Source organism: Myotis yumanensis, unplaced genomic scaffold, assembly GCF_028538775.1.
Source record: "Myotis yumanensis isolate MYYU_CA2020_CCGP unplaced genomic scaffold, mMyoYum1.0.hap1 SCAF_10, whole genome shotgun sequence".
Taxonomy (NCBI): domain Eukaryota; kingdom Metazoa; phylum Chordata; class Mammalia; order Chiroptera; family Vespertilionidae; genus Myotis; species Myotis yumanensis.
In genome coordinates this window covers 37,313,291-37,333,739 of record NW_027223761.1, presented here as the reverse complement: position 1 = coordinate 37,333,739, position 20,449 = coordinate 37,313,291, and the positions used below count along the sequence as shown (strand labels likewise).

The 20,449-nt window shown below is 40.7% G+C and overlaps 1 protein-coding gene across 3 annotated transcripts in view; it reads right to left on the bottom strand.

The window, feature by feature from the left end:
• DENND5A (DENN domain containing 5A) overlaps nt 1-20,449 on the bottom strand; it is an 81,336-nt gene that overhangs the window by 24,423 nt on the left and 36,464 nt on the right. For all 3 annotated transcript variants that reach the window (XM_070425332.1, XM_070425330.1, XM_070425331.1), the window contains 4 exons: nt 9,107-9,424; nt 6,831-7,046; nt 5,636-5,870; nt 1,482-1,632 (listed from right to left, as the gene is read on the bottom strand). In XM_070425332.1, coding sequence (XP_070281433.1) covers nt 1,482-1,632; nt 5,636-5,870; nt 6,831-7,046; nt 9,107-9,424 — 920 coding nt within the window. The remainder of the gene's footprint in view (nt 1-1,481; nt 1,633-5,635; nt 5,871-6,830; nt 7,047-9,106; nt 9,425-20,449) is intronic.

The following is a 20,449-nucleotide window of genomic DNA, read 5'->3' as shown; positions in this document are numbered from 1 at the left end:
AAACATTGACTCGTGCATGCGTGATACATATAAAGCTCTCGCTGGTGCCAACCGCACACGTGTTTCAATCTGTCATTGTTGATCCTGAATTTGGTTGTTTAATTCGAAGACAGTTTCCCGTGATGCCAGCATCTGCAATGACTATTAATAAATCACAAGGACAAACTCTAGACAGTGTAGGAATATTCCTACCTAAACACGTTTTTGGACACGGTCAGTTATATGCTGCTTTCTCTTGAGTTCGAAGAGCATGTGACGTTAAAGTTAAAGTTGTAAATACTTCATCACAAGGGAAATTAGTCAAGCACTCTGAAAGTGTTTTTACTCCTAATGTGGTATACAGGGAGATATTAGAATAAGTTTAATCAATTTATCAGTCATTGCTTTTATCAATGTTTTTGTATCATGTTTTTCTTGTTTTTATATCGTGTCTTTGTTGTTATAGCATGTTGTTATTGTTTATTTGTTAATCAATTTATATATTATTTTCATATACATTTTACTAATTTTCTTTCATCTCTGACACTTTTATTACAGAGAAAGGGCGAATAGTGATATTAAAATATTTCTTCTAATTAATTTCCTTTCAATGTGCATGAATCTGTGCACCGGGCCACTAGTTATTAATAATTATGTATAACAGGATATTGAAAAAATTAAGTTACATACCGTTATATTGGCTGGGCTGCGAGTTTGATATGCTTGCACTAAAGGATTGTGGGTTCAATTCCCAGTTGGGGTGTGTGTGGGAGGCAATCAATCAATGTGTCTCTCTTACACCTCCCTCTCTTCCACTCTCTCTAAAGATCAATGGAAAAAATAGCCTCTGATGAGGATTAACAACAAAAAAATTCTTTTTTAAAAAAAAGTAAGGTCAACTGACAGAAGAAAACTGGAATGTCTAGGGACCAGTGCTGGGCACAGAAAACCACCAAAGAGTCACCGGAGATAGCTCAGAGACCTTGGGGAAGAGCAGCTTAAAGATCAATGAGTGGGCAAGAAAAATAACTCCCCAGGGAACACAGACATATCTTTCTTCAAACATCTACATCAAGTTCACATGCAGATCCAAAACTATACTCAGCTCTGTCTGAGCTTTGTTATATCCATCTCCAAACGTAACTAAAGACCAGTAATCCTGCTAAGTTACCTACTTCCAGTTCAGACTCCATTTCAACTACGACTTACTGGAGATAAAATGCCAGTTACATGTTGTATGGGATTTAGTCATGAGATCCTTTCAACCCATCTGCAGCCTGGCTTTTTGCAGGGCCTGGGCATGTGGAGCTATCCCAATTGCCACAGTGGAGACAGGAGCTGATGATGCTCTGTCACCCATTTTCTTGTTCAAAAAGTGAAAAACCTGGAGAGTTTTGGTCTTCTCTGTATTTGCTTTATAAAATTCAGGGGTCTTCTACCAGCTCAGGCCCAGATACTGGATGGTTAGGGAGCTGAATCAGGGAATCCCGGGGTTGACTCACTTGTTGCTGGCAGGCCCAATGGAAAGCACATCAGACTGCAACTTTGGGAAGAAACCTGGTTCATACTTCCCTTGTCCAATCTTCATGTCAAGTAAATGGGGGTGAACCGCAGTATGGTCTATTTTTGCCAGACGCAGCTCAATTGCTTTCTCTGGATAAGAAAAAAAAATTCAAACTTTTAAAAAATATATCATATTCTGGGCCATATAACACTCAATAAATTTAAAACAATTTGAATAATACAAAATATATCCTCTGACTACAATAATAATTAAGAACACCTTAAAACTGAATAACACACTTCCAAATAACCCAGCCATCAAAAAAATCAAAAGGGAAATAAGAACTGAATAAAAATAAGAACACAAAATATAAGAATTTGTAGTATGTCATTATTACTTGAAAGAAAATTTATGGCACTAAATGCCTATCTTAGAAAAAGAAGAAAGGTCTCAAATTAATGACCATGGCTTCCACCTTAAAAAACTAGAAAAAAGACTAGCAAATTAAATTCAAAGTACAAGAAAGGAAATAATAAAGGCCAGAGTGAAATCAATGAAATAAACAGACAAATTAATAAATCCAAAAACTGTTCTTTCAGAAGATCAGTAAAACTAATAACTGCAAATCAGACTGATAAAAATAGAAAGGAAAAAAACACAAATTACCAAAATCAGTAATGAGAGAAGTGACAGACTCAACAGATATTAATACAGGACATACTACAAAAAAAACTTAATGCCAACAAATTTGACAATAGGTGAAAGGGACAAATTTCTTGAAGGATGCAAACAGCCAAAGCTCACTCAAGAAGAAATAGCTCATCCGAATAGCCCTATTTTTTAAACTGAATCTATAGTTTAAAATCTTCTCACATAAAAACACAGCAACAACAAAAAAACCCTCCAAGCCCAGAGGGCTTCACTGATGAATTCTGCCAAACATCTAAAGAAAAAGTAGTAACAAGCTCTTCTGGGAAACTGAAGAGGAGAGAATACTTCCTAACTTTTCTTTCAGGCCAACATTATAGTGACACCAAATCAGACAAGGTATTACAAACAAACTATGAGCTGATATCCTTCATGAGCATAGATACAAAAATTCTAAACAAAATTGTAGTAAACTGAATTCAATAATATACAAAAAACAATACATCATAATCACATAAAGACTTTATCTCAAGAATGCAAGGTTAGTTTACTAGTATACCTTTAAAAATCAATAAATTGCCATATTAACAAACTAAGACTAAAACCCACACAATTATCCCAATAAAAGCCTTAACCAAGAGGGCTGTCATCTTAATGAAAGAACTGAATTGAGAGCTGAAAGGTAAAGATAGAAGGCTAGAGAATGTACTCAATGAAGGCAAATGAAGGCAGGATTTTGTCCAAACTGTCACCAGTTGTATCTTCAAAACTTAGAAAAATGCACCCTAGCCTGTGTGGCTCAGTTGGTTGGAGAGTCGTCTCAAAGCAACCGATCTCTCTCTCTCTCTCTCTCTCTCTCTCTCTCTCTCAGAATCAATGAACATATCCTCAGGTGAAGATTAAAAATAAATTTAAAAAGCTATATGTTTAAAACCTAGAAAAATGCTTGACATGTTTATTCATTCAGTACATATATTTGTGAGCACTTACCATATGTTAAGCATGTAGTAGGTATCTATCTACACTAATAGAAGAGAAACATGCAAATTGGTGTCACTCCGCCATGCCCACCAGCCAATCAGATGAGTATGCAAATTAACCCAACAGAGACGGCGGTTAATTTGCATACACAGGTGCAGAGCAAAGACTGAAGGCTCTGGCCTGAGTGAAGACTGAAGACTGAAGAGGCTTGGCTTCTCCGCTGCGGCCGCAGTGGAGAAGCCAAGCGACCACGGAGCTGGAGGCTTGGGTTGCCCCCAGCAATGGAGGAAGCCAAGCTTCCAGCCCGCCCTGGCCGCCACTCAAGGGAGAGAACAACAGCAGGCACAGTCAGGAGCCTGAGAGATCAACACAGGGGCACCTGCTCCAAGCCTCCACACACGGGGCAACTGCTCCGAGCCTACATGGTGCGGCTGGGGGCAGGCCCCCAGTGGACACACACACATATGCGCACACACACACACACAACAGGGTGCCTGCTCCGAGCCTCTGTGGCATGGCTGGGGGCAGCCACCAGTGGACACACACACACACGGGGTGACTGCTCTGAGCCTCCGATGCAGCTGGGGGCAGGCCCCCAGCAGGGACACACACACACACACACATACACACACACACACACACACACGAGGCGACTGCTCCGAGCCTCCGACGTGGGTGGGGGCAGGCCCCCAGCAGACACACACACACACACACACACACACACACACGGGGCGCCTGCTCCGAGCCTCTGTGGCATGGCTGGGAGCAGCCACCAGTGGACACACACACTCACACACACACACACATACAGGGCGCCTGCTCTAAGCCTCAGTGGAGTGGCTGGGGGCAGCCACCAGTGGACACACACACACACACACACACACACACACACATGGGGTGCCTGCTCCGAGCCTCTGCTGCCAGACTGTGGCATGGGCCCTCTCCAGGAACGGTCCTAAGCCGTCAGTAGGACATCCACTGAGGGCTCCTGGACTGTGAGAGGGGGCAGACTGGGCTGAGGGACCCCCACCCCCCGGCATGAATTTCATGCACCAGGCCTCTAGTTTATAATATTTAGTAAATGAATGAACAATATATACAAAATAGCCACAAAGACACTGAACATCCTATATGAAAGGGAACTACTTAATCTGCACCTCAAACTGAGACTATTCTCTAGCTATACTCATCTAGATGGGGCTTCTATGAACAAAAAGGCCTTTTCAATCATGCATGTAGCAAACCACTTTTTAAAAAATATATTTTTACTGATTTCAGAGAGGGGGAGAAGGAGAGAGAGAAACATCAATGATGAGAAAGAATAATTGATCAGCTGCCTCCTACATGCCCCCTACTGGGGATCGAGCCCACAACCTGGCATGTGCCCTTGACTGAAATTGAACCCAGGACCCTTCAGTCAGCAGGCTGATGCTCTATCCACTGAGCCAAACCAGCGAGGGTTAGCAAACCACTTTTAACATCTATCTGTCATAAATACAATGCTAGAAGTTGGGACAAGAAAATAAGTAAATACAGTCTCTGTTCTTAAGTTGTTCCCTATTAATGACAGCTCAAAAGAACAGAGATTACAGAGGGGAGTTAAGAACAAAGCACCACAGGACAGAGGAGGAATCCACCAACTCAGCCTGAGGGCATCAGAGAAGGCTTCACAGAGATGACATACCAGGTAAGTCTTTGTGGCAAACACTATCAATTGCTTACTCATAACTCATTCGCTCCTTCTTTCTTGCTAATAAAACTCCAACATTGTTCAGGGTAACATTACATCCAATTCACTACTCCCTTTCAGTCTTTCTTGCACTTAAGTATAGTCACATAACATGGTTCTGGCCTATGAGACAACAGAAAGCTTTGGCTGATAGCAGCCTCCCCTCTTCTTACCCTGAATATGAACATAAAAAGCCTCTTGTAGGCCAAGCCGGTGTGGCTCAATTGGTTCAGCACTGTCCCATTCACCAAGATGCAGGTTTGATTCCTGGTCAGGGCACATGCTCAGGTTGCAGGCAGGGGGCATGCAGGAAGAAGCTGATTGATCTTTCTTTCTCTCTCTCTCTCTCTCTCTCTCTCTCTCTCTCTCTCTCTCAAATAAAATGAATAAAAACATATTTTTTAAAATTCCCAGCATGAATATAAGTCAATACACTAAGGATAGCTGGGTAAAGACAGAACCTCAGTTCCTGATTACACTGTCGAGCAGCTGAACCAACACCAGCAACCACCAATTCTGCATTTCTTGCTAATCTGGGGAAAATATCTCTTGTTTCTAGCCCACTGCTAATTAGATTCTCTTCTCTATTACCTACAGCAGGACCCATTCCCAATTGACACAGTGTTAAAGGATGAAAAGCGCTAACCAGGCAAAAAAGAAAGGAAAGAGCATTTCAGGCTATGGGGAAAACTTAAGCAAAAGCAGAAACGGAAAGACGCTGGCATGTTTAGGAGGAGGGACACATTAGTGACATAATCCAAGAAGCTAGAAGTACAGCAACAAGGAGGCCTCACCTGCTTCATCCACAGTGGTACACTTCTGGTACATGGATGTGCGGAGAGTAGGCGTCCGAACATTCAACAGTCTGATCTTATCTACTCGGGAATCAAACACCCGGAGCACAGGGTCTTTATCATCATCATCATGAAACATAATTTTATTGTCAATGAAAGAAGCAAACATCTGGGTCTCCAGGAATCTTGAGAGAAAGGGCAAGTAGGGCTCAGGCTGATCTGATAGAAAAGATGCCTGGTGAGACAAGGAAACAGACAGTCATCCATCAACAGAGAAGAGGAAAAAGGGAAAAGGGTATGTCACCTTTAACCAGCAAAGGCAACATACCCAAAGGATCTAATGGGATAATTCTCTGAAGCTTCCTAGGTCTTTATGAAAAGCCAACAGCAAAATCTCTTCATCATTTTTTTTAAAACAATGAAGGTAAATCACCTGATAGTAAGAACCAGCACTCTGTTCTAAAGCAACAAGACCTTGCATTTTATCAGCACCAGAAGGATCATGAACTTGTTTCCCACATTTAATCCCCACATTTAATCTTGAACAACATAGGTTTGAACTGCACAGGTCCATTTATACATATTTTTTTTCAATAAACATACAATTGGCCCTCCATCCGTATCCCTAGATTTTGCACTTGTGGAGTTAAACAACTGCAGATCGAAAATACTGTTGGGAATCCATGGATGTGGTGGGCTGACAGTATGCCTTTTTCTACATCATTCTTAAACTGGCCGGCGTGGCTCAGTGGTTGAGCGCCCTATGTACCAGGAGGTTATGGTTCGATTCCCGGTCAGGGCACATGCCTGGGTTGTGGGTTCGATCCCCTCCCCAGTTGTGGGGCATGCAGGAGGCAGCCAATCAATGATTCTCTCTCACCATTGGATGTTTCTATCTCTCTCTTCCTCTCTGAAATCAATAAAAATATTTAAAAATAAGTAAATAAAAATAAAAATGGGACTTGAGCATCTGCAAATTTTGGTATCCACGGGGTCCCGGAATCAAGCACCAACAGATACCAAAGGACATCTGGAGTTTTGGAGGAGTCAAAAGTTATAGACAAATTTCTGACTATGAAGGAGATTGACACCCCTAACTCGAACATTGTTCAAGGGTCATCTGTATTATGAAAGAAAAACTCATTATCAGTTAAATCTTCATTCCTCACCCTCCTCCCCAGCAGATTACACTCACTTTATCAAAGTTTTGCATCTGTTCCCTGTTATTAAACCAGGACTCCTTATCCTGGCTGGGCTGAATGACAAACACCTCATAATCTGCAAACATCTGAGTGAAACGATTTGCAAAAACTTCCCGGATCTGAATGTTTAGCTGGTAAATCCTGAGTTCTTCTTCATCACACTGAACTTTCAGATCCTTATTGCTGCTGGGGTCTTCACGCACTTCCAACTATTAAAAAAGAGAAATGACAATTGAGAACACACAAGCTTTTTCTTTTATCCCTAAGAAATGCAACTGGTTCGTTCCTCTTCCCTTCCCCCTTATCATTTACTTTGCAGCAAATGGAAATGAGGGAAAAAGAGAAAATGGGAGGAAAAAAAGAAAGGAATTCTGACATGGAGAAGAGATAAATGAGATGTTTCACTTGCAGGTACCCAGTAACTCAGTGAAAGTAATCATTATGGGCAGAGAGAGATTCAGCAATAGAGAAAGGTGCAACTTATCTCAAGGGTCTGGGGAAAGAGGGAATCTGGAAGTCAGTAAGAAAATGATAATGCAAAGCAACATGGTTAGATTCTAGCTCTACCTACATCTTTTTGATTTTCTCCCACATAACACTTTCCTTATCTTTCTCCCTAAGAATTTTTCCTTATTGTGTTTTTCTTTAACCTTTTTAATATATCTCAATACTTCTCTGCTCTACAACTGGCCATGATTTTTTTTAGTTTAAGTATTTTTTAAAAATATATTTCCTTATTGATTTCAGAGAGGAAGGGAGGAGAGAGAGATAGAAACATCAATGATGAGAGAGAATCATTGATTGGCTGCCTCCTGCACACCCCCCACTGGGGAACGAGCCTGCAACCCAGGCATGTGCCCTTGGCTGGAATCGAACCTGGGACCCTTCAGTCCACAGGCTGACGCTCTATCCACTGAGCCAAGCTGGCTAGGGCCTGGCCATGATTTTTTAAAAATATTCTCAATTAGAGTCAACATGCAATATTATTTTATATTAGTTTCAAGTGTATAGCATAGTGGTTAGACAATCATGCACTTTACAAAGTATTCCCCTGATATTTCCAGTATCCAACTGGCATCATACATAGTTACTACTAACTGGCCATGATTTTTTTAAAATATCTGCTCAACTAACTAAATAAAGCAGGAAAATGAAATGTTTCACACTTCATTAAGAAATAGCCCAGCAAACCCTGGCCTGTATGGCTCAGTTGGTTGGAGCATTGTCCATGCACTGAGAGGTCCCAGGTTCAATTCCCAGTCAGGGCACATAGGACAGGCAATAGATTAATATATCTCTCTCACATCAATGGTAATGTTTCTGTTTCTCCTCTCTTTCTCTCTCTCTCTCTTAAAAAAATAAAACAAAAATAGCCCAACAAAATGATTACACTGGCACATTTTGCTTATATGTAATTTACAAATATAATTTAACAATGAGGATAGGGGAGGGTGAAGAGATGGGTAAAAAAAACTGATAGTCTCATCAAAGTCAAACGAGGGAAAGCTAAGTACATCCCTGGAAAGAGCATAGGACTAGAATTCAAGGGGACCAGGGTCCTCAACTCAGCCACTTACTAGGCCAATGTTAGGCAAAGCACTCAGGCTCTCCTCGATTCCTTGAGTCAAAAGAGAGATAAGCCCTTGCCAGTTTGGCTCAGTGGACAGACTGAAGGGTCTGTCAGCCCGCAGACTGAAGGTTCCTGGGTTCGATTCCAGCCAAGGGTATGTACCTCAATAGCAGGCTCAATCCCTGGCTCTGGTTGGGGCACGTGCAGGAGGCAACTAATCAATGTGTCTCTCTGACATCGATGTTTCTCTCTCTTTGTCTCTCCCCCTGCCTTCCACTCTCTCTAAAAAAAAAATCAATGGAAAAATATCCTCAGGTGAGGATTAACCAAAAAAAAAAAAAAAAGTTAAAAATACCTGCTCTGTATGCTTTAGGCTGCTGAGAAAGAGGGCTGAACACAGAGATTACCAATATCATCTCTCTGAGTCGCTCTGCTGCGTGTTCACATAGGATGAGAGCAAACTCTCTTTAATGCCCAAGTGAGAAAGTACCCAGATTTAACCCCCAACTTAGATTCCAGTAGCTTTTACGAGGATAATATTTTCCAAAGCTGAATCCAGTCTCCCATACCAGAGCATTCTTTCACTCTGACAAATGTGCCTTTTCCTGAACTGAGTGCTTTCTCACCCCACAACTTATTTACCAGGACAGTACCCTAGCACAGACCAAACCTGTCACAGATTCATACGCAGCATCTTACCTTTTCCAGGCTCACCCCAGTCCTCTTGACCAAGGCTTGCAGCCGGGCGATAGTTTCATTCTCCTTGAGGAGCTCATAGGAATGCAAAGGGGAGCCTGCAATGTTCCCATTCCTCTTGTCAGAGACAAGCTCAGAGGCCCGGAGCCTCTTCAGCTTGGAGGCACTCTCACTGCAATGAAGGTTCCCTTCAGGGGGAATGCCAAATGCCATGAGAATCTCAGAGACTTCCTGGACAAACTCCAATTTGTTGGGAAACTGAGGCAAGTCCTCCGGCAGCTCAATGAAGTGGTTGTCAATATCCACAAAGCAGAGGTTAGCCTGGCAGTCAAAAAAAGGATGAGGAGTGTAAACAAAGCACTAAGAAATAGTTTTAGGAAGGATAATGAACAAATAGGAAAGAGAAAACATCTGACATGGGCACATATGAAGTACGGTATAAAGAAGATGGGGCTTGCCCTAGCTGGTGTGACTCAGTTGGTTGGAGCATCATCCCGTACACCAAAAGTGATGGGTTCGATTCCCAGTCAGAGCACAAACCTAAGTTTCAGGTTTGATCCCTGGTGGGGCTGTGTACGGGAGGCAACCAATCAATGTTTGATCAATGTTTCTCTTTCTTTCTCTCTCCCTCTCTCTTTTCCCCTCTCTTTAAAAATCAGTGACACATATCCTCAATAAGGGTCTTTTTTAAAAAAGAAGATGGGGCTCAGGAAGAAAACAGACCTAGGTTCCCATCTTACCCTGCCACTTTCTAGGTGTATGATCTTGAGATCTTATTTAACCTCTCTGATTCTGCTTCCTCAGCTATAAAATGGAAATAAAGAGATAAAATCAGAGTGGTAAGGATTATTATCCTGAAGTCTCACAAATAATGCTCATAAATGTTTAATTCATGAATTCTTACAATAGTAAAAAGAACACCAGGAGTAAGTCAGAAAGTCTAGGTTTCAGACCTGACTCTGTCACTATCTCTCTACATGACCCTGAGCAGACCATTATCTCTTTCTGAGCCTCTGTCCTGATTTGGAAGATTTAGTGGCTGCTCATGATGCTTTCTGTGCTTCCTTCTGGCTTTAAGATTGCTTCTGGATAGAGAGACTCTCATACATTGCTGGTGAGGTGGGTAATCTAGACTAACAAAGAACAATTTGGCAATATCTATCTATCCTTATTCTACAAACAAAACTGACACAGAGAGATAAATTTGTCCAAAGTCACACAGCTGGTAAGTAGTAGAGCTGGGATTTGAACTCCGCTTACCCTGACTTCAGTCATACCCTCAAGCTCTTAACCATCCACTCTTCCCCTTAGTGGTCATATATATTTCTTGTTCGGTTTAACTGAAATATTTTATAGTTCCTGTCCCTGTTGGAATTGTCTTGCAACTGTAAATCAGAAATGCCTATTACTTTGTATTTATCTTATGTCCATGAACCTGTTCTAGCCAAGATAGGTGTCATTTCCTTCATTGAACTGCACTGCTGTTTAAAAATTTGTCTCTTTCATTCATATAAGAGGAATATTACCTATATCACAGGTTTGTTTTGAGGATTATAAAACAATAAATGTCAAAGACTTAGCACAGTGCCAGGCCCATAGTACATAACAAATGTTAATCAACATTGTTAATGTAGAATATAAAACTTCAATAGATGTATAAATACAGTACTACTAGATAGGAAAATCCCATAATAAAAGATGCTAATGTTGGTATCATCAGATTTCTTAATTTTGCCACTGAAATGAGTGAATTTACACTTCTGATCCCTAGGAAATTTTAAAATGTGTATGTTTTATGTAATACTTTTCATGTTTTTAACCCGCTTTCTATTGGGTTACTTATCATCATTCTTACTGATTTGTAGTTCTTTATTATCTGCTGATGCTAATACTTTGTAGGTTATATGTATTACACATATCTTGTCATAGTTATCTTTTCATTTTAAGATGTCTTTTTCTTAATTTATAAAATCAAATTTATTAATATTTTATTTTATGCTTTCTGTATCCTATTTATGAAGTCCCTACCCAGATGTCAGAAAGGTACTTATTAATATTTTCTTCCAGAAGATTTAGAGTTTTGCTTTTGACATTTAACTTCTTAATCCATCTCAAGTTTATTTTGTTATGGTGTGAGGTAAGGATCCTTTTCTACTATTTTCCCCTTTGAACAAGCAATTTTTCCAGCTCTGTTATTAAGCAGTCCCTCCTTTGGCATGGTACCTCTATTGTATAACAAAGTGATGGTCCATTGATTTTTTTGTTTATCCCTGTGCCTATTAAGTCTTGCATTCTAAAAGAAAGGCAGGAGGGTAACATAAGTCCAGCTTAATATAACTATTTCACAAACTCTCAATCTATCAAAACTGTATGTTTTAACATGTCTGTGCATGCATTCATTCAATAAACATTTGCTCAATGCAATCTATAACTAAAAAAGAAAACTTTCCTATATCCATGATCCAAAGATTAGGATAAGAATCGCTTTAAATTTAGCTTTCTAGAGTATCTCACAAAATAACAACTTTAAGCCCTGCCTAAGTTAAAAGGCCAATAATGTTTAAGATCTAAAAATAGGCTATTTTTGTTTATTCTATTAAGACTTTAAAATTATAAATGCTTTCAGAACAAATAATTTAAAAAGATAGTAAAGACAGAATTAAATTATCTAGGCATAAAAATAACCTAGCTGCTTCCTTAGCCCTGTCCATACAGCTAACAGAAGAAAGCACTGTGACCCACCAGAGACACAATGCATGTACCCCATGGGTTCTCCTCTTTTTAGAAGAAAAAAAGCAGTTTGTGCAATAGGAAACACAGAGGTAGCTAAAAATAATTGCATCCGCTCAACAATGCTTGGTTGGCTTTTCTCCCAATGCTGTGAGCCAAATATAGAATGTCTGTAAAGAATTTTATGAACTCCAAATGCTATATCCACACATTGAAGATACACTCCTGATCAGAGGTGGCTAGAGGAGAGGAAGCCACTCAGGCACACCTCACAGATGCAGAGTAAGATAGGTGCCTATGAGTAGATTCCACTAGCCATTTTTTGCAGAGTTGGCTTAAAGGAGATAAAGATAAGAAACCAAAGTAAAAAAAAGGAGGCCATTCACTTGCTAGGCTCACAGAATAGCCTCATGCTATTTCCTGCCGCACAGGGAGGGCTCTGACAAACAAAAGTGTGCCTCAAACTCCTCATGCACCCCTTTCCTCAGCTGAGACGAGGAGTACTGCAAAACAAACTGGCAGACAAAAGTATTCTGTAAGAGGCACTAAATCCAAGCGATCGGTTTTCCTCAGTTAACCTCCTGCCTTCTTGGGAAAGGCCATGTGAAGACTTAACTGCTCTGAGGTAGTGACCACACGGATCCCCCAAATCCCAAAATCTCTCCCAAATCTCTTCCTGCAAGAGATCACAATGCCCTTTCCCAGCCCTAAGTTCCTAACACCAAATCACAGCCAGCCTGACCTCCTAGTCCAGTGATGGTGAACCTATGACACGCGTGTCAGAGGTGACACGCGAACTCATTTTTTTGGTTGAGTTTTCTTTGTTAAATGGCATTTAAATATATAAAATAAATATCAAAAATATGAATCTTTGTTTTACTATGGTTGCAAATATCTAAAAATTTCTATATGTGACACGGCACCAGAGTTAAGTTAGGATTTTTCAAAATGCTGACATGCCGAGCTCAAAAGGTTCGCCATCACTGTCCTAGTCTCTCTCCATGTTATTCACTGAAGGGAAGCCCAATCCACAAATTACTGGGTAAAGACACTGAAGGAGTATCCTGAGAAAGACGGGGGAAAGTAGGAGAGAAAGAAGGGCACAAGATAGAAAGAAGTAGCACCCCCTTCTTTACTCATATCTTCTGCCTCCTTCCTGAACTCAGACAATGAAACCCAGAAGGGAAGGACAGGACAAAGGATGCCTCACAAAGGCACCCAGCACTCTCACTTGCTCAGGGCCAGCTGAGATCATGTGTTGGTGTAAAAAGAAACAAAGGGCTTTTCAGACTTTTGATGCTCAAAGATGGAGCAGCAACTGATGAATTCTGACATAGAGGAGGGTCAGGGAATGTACACTCTACACTCTGGATCAGGGGTGGGGAACCATTTTTCTGCCAAGGGCCATTTGGATATTTATAACATCATTCACAGGCCAAAATTATCAACTTAAAAATTAGCCTATTATATTTTGTCAAACATTTAAATAACTCACCCTTAATGCCTTGGCAGGGCCAGACCAAATGATTTCTCGGGCCTTATTTGGCCTGAGGGCTGGACATTCCCCACCCTTGTGATAAAGTCCCTTTTACAGATCAAGCTTGCCTTATCCCAGTACCCTGATAATGCCTTTTTGCACAAGTCCAGGTGAATTTCCCTAGTACTGCCTCAAAGCTTCCTTCTAGCAGCATAAATATACCACAGGATGCCCACCAAAATGTTGAAAGTAGTTATCTCTGGGTGGTAAAATTATAAGTAATTTTTAATTTATTCTTTATGCTTTTGTGCACTGTTAGAATTTTTTACTATATACTAGAGGCCCGGTGCACGAACTCGTGCAGCAGTGGGGTCCCTCAGCCTGGCCTGCGGGATAGGGCCAAAACCGGCTCTCCGACATCCCCTGAGGGGTTCTAGATTGCAAGAAGGCGCAGGCCAGGCCGAGGGACCCCACTGGTGCACGATGGGAGGTTGGCCAGATGGGGAGGGGCTGCGGGAGGGATCCAGGGCATGTCCAGCCCATCTCACTCAGTCCCGATTGGCCGGACCCCAGCAGCAAGCTAACCTACCAGTTGGAGTGTCTGCCCCCTGGTGGTCAGTGCATGTCATAGCAAGCGGTTGAGTGGCCTTAGCATATCATTAGTATATTATGCTTTGATTGGTTGAACGGCTGACTGGACAACTACACACTTAGCATATTAGGCTTTTATTATATTGGATATACCACTTATGAGACATCCCAAAGTTATCTTTCAGCAATATTATCATTCTCCATTCATTATGTGTACCCATCGGTAATACACAGATATCCCAGAGGTCATCTGCTAAAAATCAATGTAGAAAATATCCAGTTATGATGAAGTGAGACTCTGAAACCCTATAATTGCTTATTAAGTACAGACATGTATTCTATAGTCCCAGTGTCACCACTTCTTCCCAAATAGACCACAGGGAGAATCAAAGGATGCAGCAATGATGGTGAAAACTGCAAAAGTTAAAGCCCCAATACCCAGAACAGTGTGAACTCTCAGGTTTCTCAAACAATCCTGCTAAGAAAACTGCTAATGTCCTCGCAATATCTTCATACAAACATATATATGAAGCACACAAAAAATGATGCTGAGCCTTAGCCAGTTTGGCTTAGTGCATAGAAAGTCAGCCCATGGACTAAAGGGTCCCAGGTTCTATTCCAGTCAAGAGCACATACCTCGGTTGGAAGCTAGATCCCCAGCCCGGTGGTCAGAGTGCGTGCAGGAGGCAACCAGGCAATGTGTCTCTCTCACATCAATGCTTCTCTCTGTCTCTCCCCCACCCTTCCACTCTTTCTAAAAATCAATGGAAAAATACCCTTGGATAAGGATTAACAAAAAATAAAATAAATAAATAAAACGTTCCATTAAAAACAAAAAATTATGCTGAGAGATCCTAGAGGGAACAGAACTTGCCCTAAGTATACAGCAAGCTAATGCCAAAGATTAAAATAAAACTGACAAATCTGGCTTGTTGCCTAGTGACCTATTTATTGGATTATGCATGTATCATGCCTTTTTGGCTTTACAGTTTCAACCATTTTTGTTATTTTTATTTTGACTTTACAAAATTATAATTAGGTTTACTAGGAAGAAATGTCAATATTAAATATGCATTTGTTTAGAATAAACAAAACAAAAATCCCTGTTCTCCAATCTTTGGTATCTACTCTTTATGTATCACAGTGTCCCTAAAAAAATGTATACACATTTTAACAGCTGAGAGCTCAATTTTGAAAATGAAATGTATTTTATACTCAAACACTTGGAAGCTGAATAGCATGTTATTAAATATTGATTGGGTTACCGATGACATCAAAGAAGAAATTAAAAACATCCTGGACACTAATGACAATGAAAACACAACAATCCAAAACCTCTGGGACACAATGAAAGCAGTCCTGAGAGGAAAGTTTATAGCTCTACAGGCCTATCTCAAAAAACAAGAAAAAATGGTAGTCAATCATCTAACTCTACAACTCAAAGAATTAGAAAGAGAGCAACAAGAAAACCCCAGAGTGAGCAGAAGGAAGGAGATAATAAAGATTAGAGCAGAAATCAATGAAATAGAGACCAAAAAAACAATACAGAAAATCAATGAAACCAAGAGCTGGTTCTTTGAAAGGATAAACAAGATTGACAAACCCCTAGCCAGGCTCACCAAGAAGCAAAGAGAGAGGTCCCAAATAAACCAAATCAGAAATGATAGAGGCGAAATAACAACAGACCCCACAGAAATACAAATGATTGTTAAACAATACTACGGGCAACTCTACTCCAACAAACTAGACAACCTGGAGGAAATGGACAAATTCCTAGAAAAATACAACATTCCAAAACTCAATCAGGAAGAATCTAAAAACCTCAATAGGCCAATAACTATGGAAGAAATTGAAGCAGTCATCAGAAAGCTTCCAGCAAACAAAAGCCCGGGGCCAGACGGCTTCACAGGGGAGTTCTATCAAACATTCAAGGAAGAACTAAAACCTACCCTCCTCAGACTACTACAAAAAATTCAAGAGGAAGGAACGCTTCCAAGCTCATTCTATGAAGCCAGCATCACCCTAATACCAAAACCAGGTAAAGACATCACAATGAAAGAGAATTACAGGCCAATATCCCTCATGAACATAGATGCCAAAATCCTCAACAAAATCTTAGCAAATCGGATCCAGCAGTACATCAGAAGGATCATACACCATGACCAAGTAGGATTTATCCCAGAGATGCAAGGATGGTACAACATCCGTAAATCAATAAATGTGATACATCACATAAACAAATTGAAAGAAAAAAACCACATGGTCATATCAATTGATGCAGAAAAAGCATTCGACAAAATCCAACACCCATTTTTGATAAAAACTCTCAGAAAGGTGGGAATAGAAGGATCATACCTCAACATAATAAAAGCCATATATGACAGGCCCACAGCCAACATCATACTCAATGGACAAAAACTAACACCATTTCCCCTAAGAACAGGAACAAGACAGGGATGCCCACTCTCACCGCTCCTGTTCAACATAGTACTGGAAGTATTAGCCATTGCAATTAGGCAAGAAGAAGAAATAAAAGGCATCCAAATTGGAAAAGAGGAAGTAAAACTGTCCTTATTTGCAGATGACATGATATTATACATACAAAACCCTAGAGACTCCATCAAAAAGCTACTAGACTTAATACATGAATTTGGCAATGTAGCAGGATACAAAATTAACCCCAAGAAATCTGAGGCATTTCTATACACCAATAGTGAACTTTCAGAAAGGGAGATCAGAAAAACAATCCCATTTACCATCGCACCAAAAAAATTAAGATACCTAGGAATAAACTTAACTAAAGAGGTTAAAGACCTCTACTCAGAAAACTACAGGACGTTGAAAAAAGAGATAGAGGAAGACATAAACAGATGGAAGAACATACCATGTTCTTGGATTGGTAGAATCAACATCATTAAAATGTCCATACTACCCAAAGCAATCTATACATTCAACGCACTTCCCATTAAAATACCAATGGCCTTCTTCAAAGATCTAGAACGAACTCTCCAAAAATTCATCTGGAATAAAAAAAGACCCCGAATAGCTGCAACGATCCTGAGAAAGAACAAAGTAGGTGGGATCTCAATGCCAGATATCAAGCTGTATTACAAAGCCACTGTTCTCAAAACTGCCTGGTACTGGCACAAGAACAGACATATAGATCAGTGGAATAGAATAGAGAGTCCAGAAATTAGCCCGAACCAATATGCTCAATTAATTTTTGACAAAGGAGGCATGAACATACAATGGAGCCAAGATATCTCTTCAATAAATGGTGTTGGGAAAATTGGACAGACATATGCAAGAAAATGAAACTAGACCACCAACTTACACCATACACAAGAATAAACTCAAAATGGATAAAGGACTTAAATGTACGACAGGAAACCATAAAAATTCTAGAAGAATACAAAGGCAACAAAATCTCAGACATATGCCAAAACAATTTCTTCACTGATACAGCTCCTAGGGCAGTTGAAACTAAAGAGAAACTGAACAAATGGGACTACATCAAAATAAAAAGCTTCTGCACAGCAAAAGAAACCATCAACAAAACAACAAGAAAACCCACCTCGTGGGAAAACATATTTGCCAACGTCATATCTGATAAGGGCTTAATCTCCAAAATTTATAGGGAACTCATACAACTTAACAAAAAGAAGATAAACAATCCAATCAAAAAATGGGCAAAGGATCTAAATAGACACCTTTCAAAAGAGGACATTCAGAAAGCCAAGAGACATATGAAAACATGCTCAAAGTCACTAATCATCCGAGAGATGCAAATCAAAACAACAATGAGGTACCATCTCACACCTGTCAGAATGGCCATCATCAACAAATCAACAAACGACAAGTGCTGGAGAGGATGTGGAGAAAAAGGAACACTTGTGCACTGCTGGTGGGAATGCAGACTGGTGCAGCCACTATGGAAGGCAGTATGGAGGTTCCTCAAAAAATTGGAAATGGAACTCCCATTTGACCCTGTGATCCCACTTCTAGGAATATATCCCAAGAAACCAGAAACACCAATCAGAAAGGATATATGCACCCAGATGTTCATAGCAGCACAATTCACCATAGCTAAGATCTGGAAACAGCCTAAGTGCCCACCAGTAGATGAATGGATTAGAAAACTGTGGTACATCTACACGATGGAATACTATGCTGCTGTTAAAAAGAAGGAACTCCTACCATTTGCAACATCATGGATGGAACTGGAGAGCATTATGCTAAGTGAAACAAGCCAGTCAATGAAGGAAAAATACCACATGATCTCACTCATTCATGGATAATAAAGACCATTACAAACTTTTGAACAATAATAGATACAGAGGCAGAGCTGCCTCAAACTGATTGTCAAACTGCAGTGGGAAGGCCAGAGAGAGTTGGGGGGCAGGAGGGAGGGGAGTAAGAGATCAACCGAAGGACTTGTATGCATGCATATAAGCATAACTAATGGACATAAGACACTGGGGGGTAAGGGAGGGTAGGGGTTTGTCAAGGGCGGGGGGGAAAAAAGGACACTTATGTAATACCCTTTGTAATACTTTAAGCGGAAAAAAAAAAAAAAAAAAAGAAAATCCAATGTATTTTAATAAACACTGCCTTTATAATTATTCAAAGTGTGTATATACATTTTTTGGAACACCCTATATTTATCAGTAGAGTAGACAAATACATATAAAAACTCAATACTCCCAATAGTTTTCCCCATCATTTAGATATTTTCTTCCTTTATTAATTAATCTTGTCCCATCCAAAATAGCACAAAGCTCTACAGAATCAAAGGAGCAAAAAAGGCAGAAATTTAAAAAGCTACAAGAAGCCGAGACTGGTTTGGCTCAGTGGATAGAGCGTCGGCCTGCGGACTCAAGGGTCCCGGGTTCGATTCCGGTCAGGGGCATGTACATTGGTTTCGGGCACATCCCCGGTGGGAGATGTGCAGGAGGCAGCTGGTCGATGTTTCTCTCTCATCAATGTTTCTAACTCTCTATCCCTCTCCCTTCCTCTCTGTAAAAAATCAATAAAATATATTTTTTTTAAAAAATAAATAAATAAAATAAAAAAAAAAATAAAAAGCTACAAGAAGACATTTTAATTCTAAAACCAAAGGAGAGGAAAAAAGAGTACAGAGATGCATTCGACTATAATTTAAATATCATAAATGTGATCTAATTATCAGCGATTTCATCAAGCCTGCTGTCCAGATATGCCTAATAACCTGAATACTGCTCAGATACAGGAGGTCCCCTTACTCATATTCTTCAGTTACACCCCAAAAATTTCCTCCCCAAAAAAATTCTGATGGAGGAGAGAAAGTCATGTTCCAAAGTCTTCTTCCCAGACCTTTCTAATATCTAAGAAAATCAGAGTAAGGCCCAGCTGATGTGGCTCATCGGTTGAGTGTCGACTCAGGAAATAAGAGGTCACCCTTTAGATTCCCATTCAGGGCACATGTTCGGGTTGATCCCCGTAGTGGGGAAGAGGCAGCCAATCGATGTTGATGTTTTTCTCTCATTGATGTTTCTATCTCTCTATCCCTCTCCCTACCTCTCTCTCTAAAAATCAATAAAAGCATATTTTAAAAAAAGAAAGTCACAGTAGGAAAGCCATCTTCCCAGCTAGTTTCATACCAGTCACAAAATGACCTAAAAAGGTAAGCCAGTTCCATTGGTAATTGTAGGAAAATAAAAAGTAAAACAATCTTATTTAAAAGCATGCTTTAAATCTACCTAAAATGAACCAGGAAATAAACATGTAAATACAAATTTTTAATCAATTCTTTTGGTATTTAAAATAGGGAAGAAGAGCAGGCCACCCTCACAGCAAGAGAAGCATTCTCTCAAGGCCTTCCTATACAGAACAAGGAAAGTTTATGAAGCTGACTCTGTACTACAAGAATCACAATGATCAAGTCAACTTTTATAGATCAACTGTGGCCTGTAAAAGAAAACCACTGATTTATTAATATACAGCTGATTACTAGAGTATATATAAAACTAGAGGCCCGGTGCACAAAAATTTGTGCACTCGGGGGAGGGGGGTCCCTCAGCCCGGCCTGTGCCCTCTCGCAGTCTGGGACCCCTCGGGGGATGTCCACCTGCTGGCTTAGGCCCGCTCCCCAGGGGATCAGGCCTAAGATGGAAGTCAGACATCCCTCTGGCAGCCCAGGAGCCCTCGGGGGATGTCCACTTGCCAGCAGGGAGCAGGCCTAAGCTGCAGTCGGAGATCTTTAGCACTGCTGAGGAGGCGGGAGAGGCTCCCGCCACCGCTGCTGTGCTGGCAGCGGTCAACCTGGCTTGTGGCTGAGCAGAGCTCCAGCGTCTGCCCCCTGGTGGTCAGTGTCATAGTGACCAGTTATTCCCAGTCATTCTGCTGTTAGGGTCAATTTGCATATTACCCTTTTATTATATAGGATAGAGGCCTGGTGCACAGGTGGGGGCCGGCTGGGGTGCCTGGCCAGCCTGGGTGAGGGGCTGAGGGCCGTTTTCAGGCTGGCCATACCCCCTTCTGGGTGGGGGTCCCCGCTGGGGTGCCTGGCC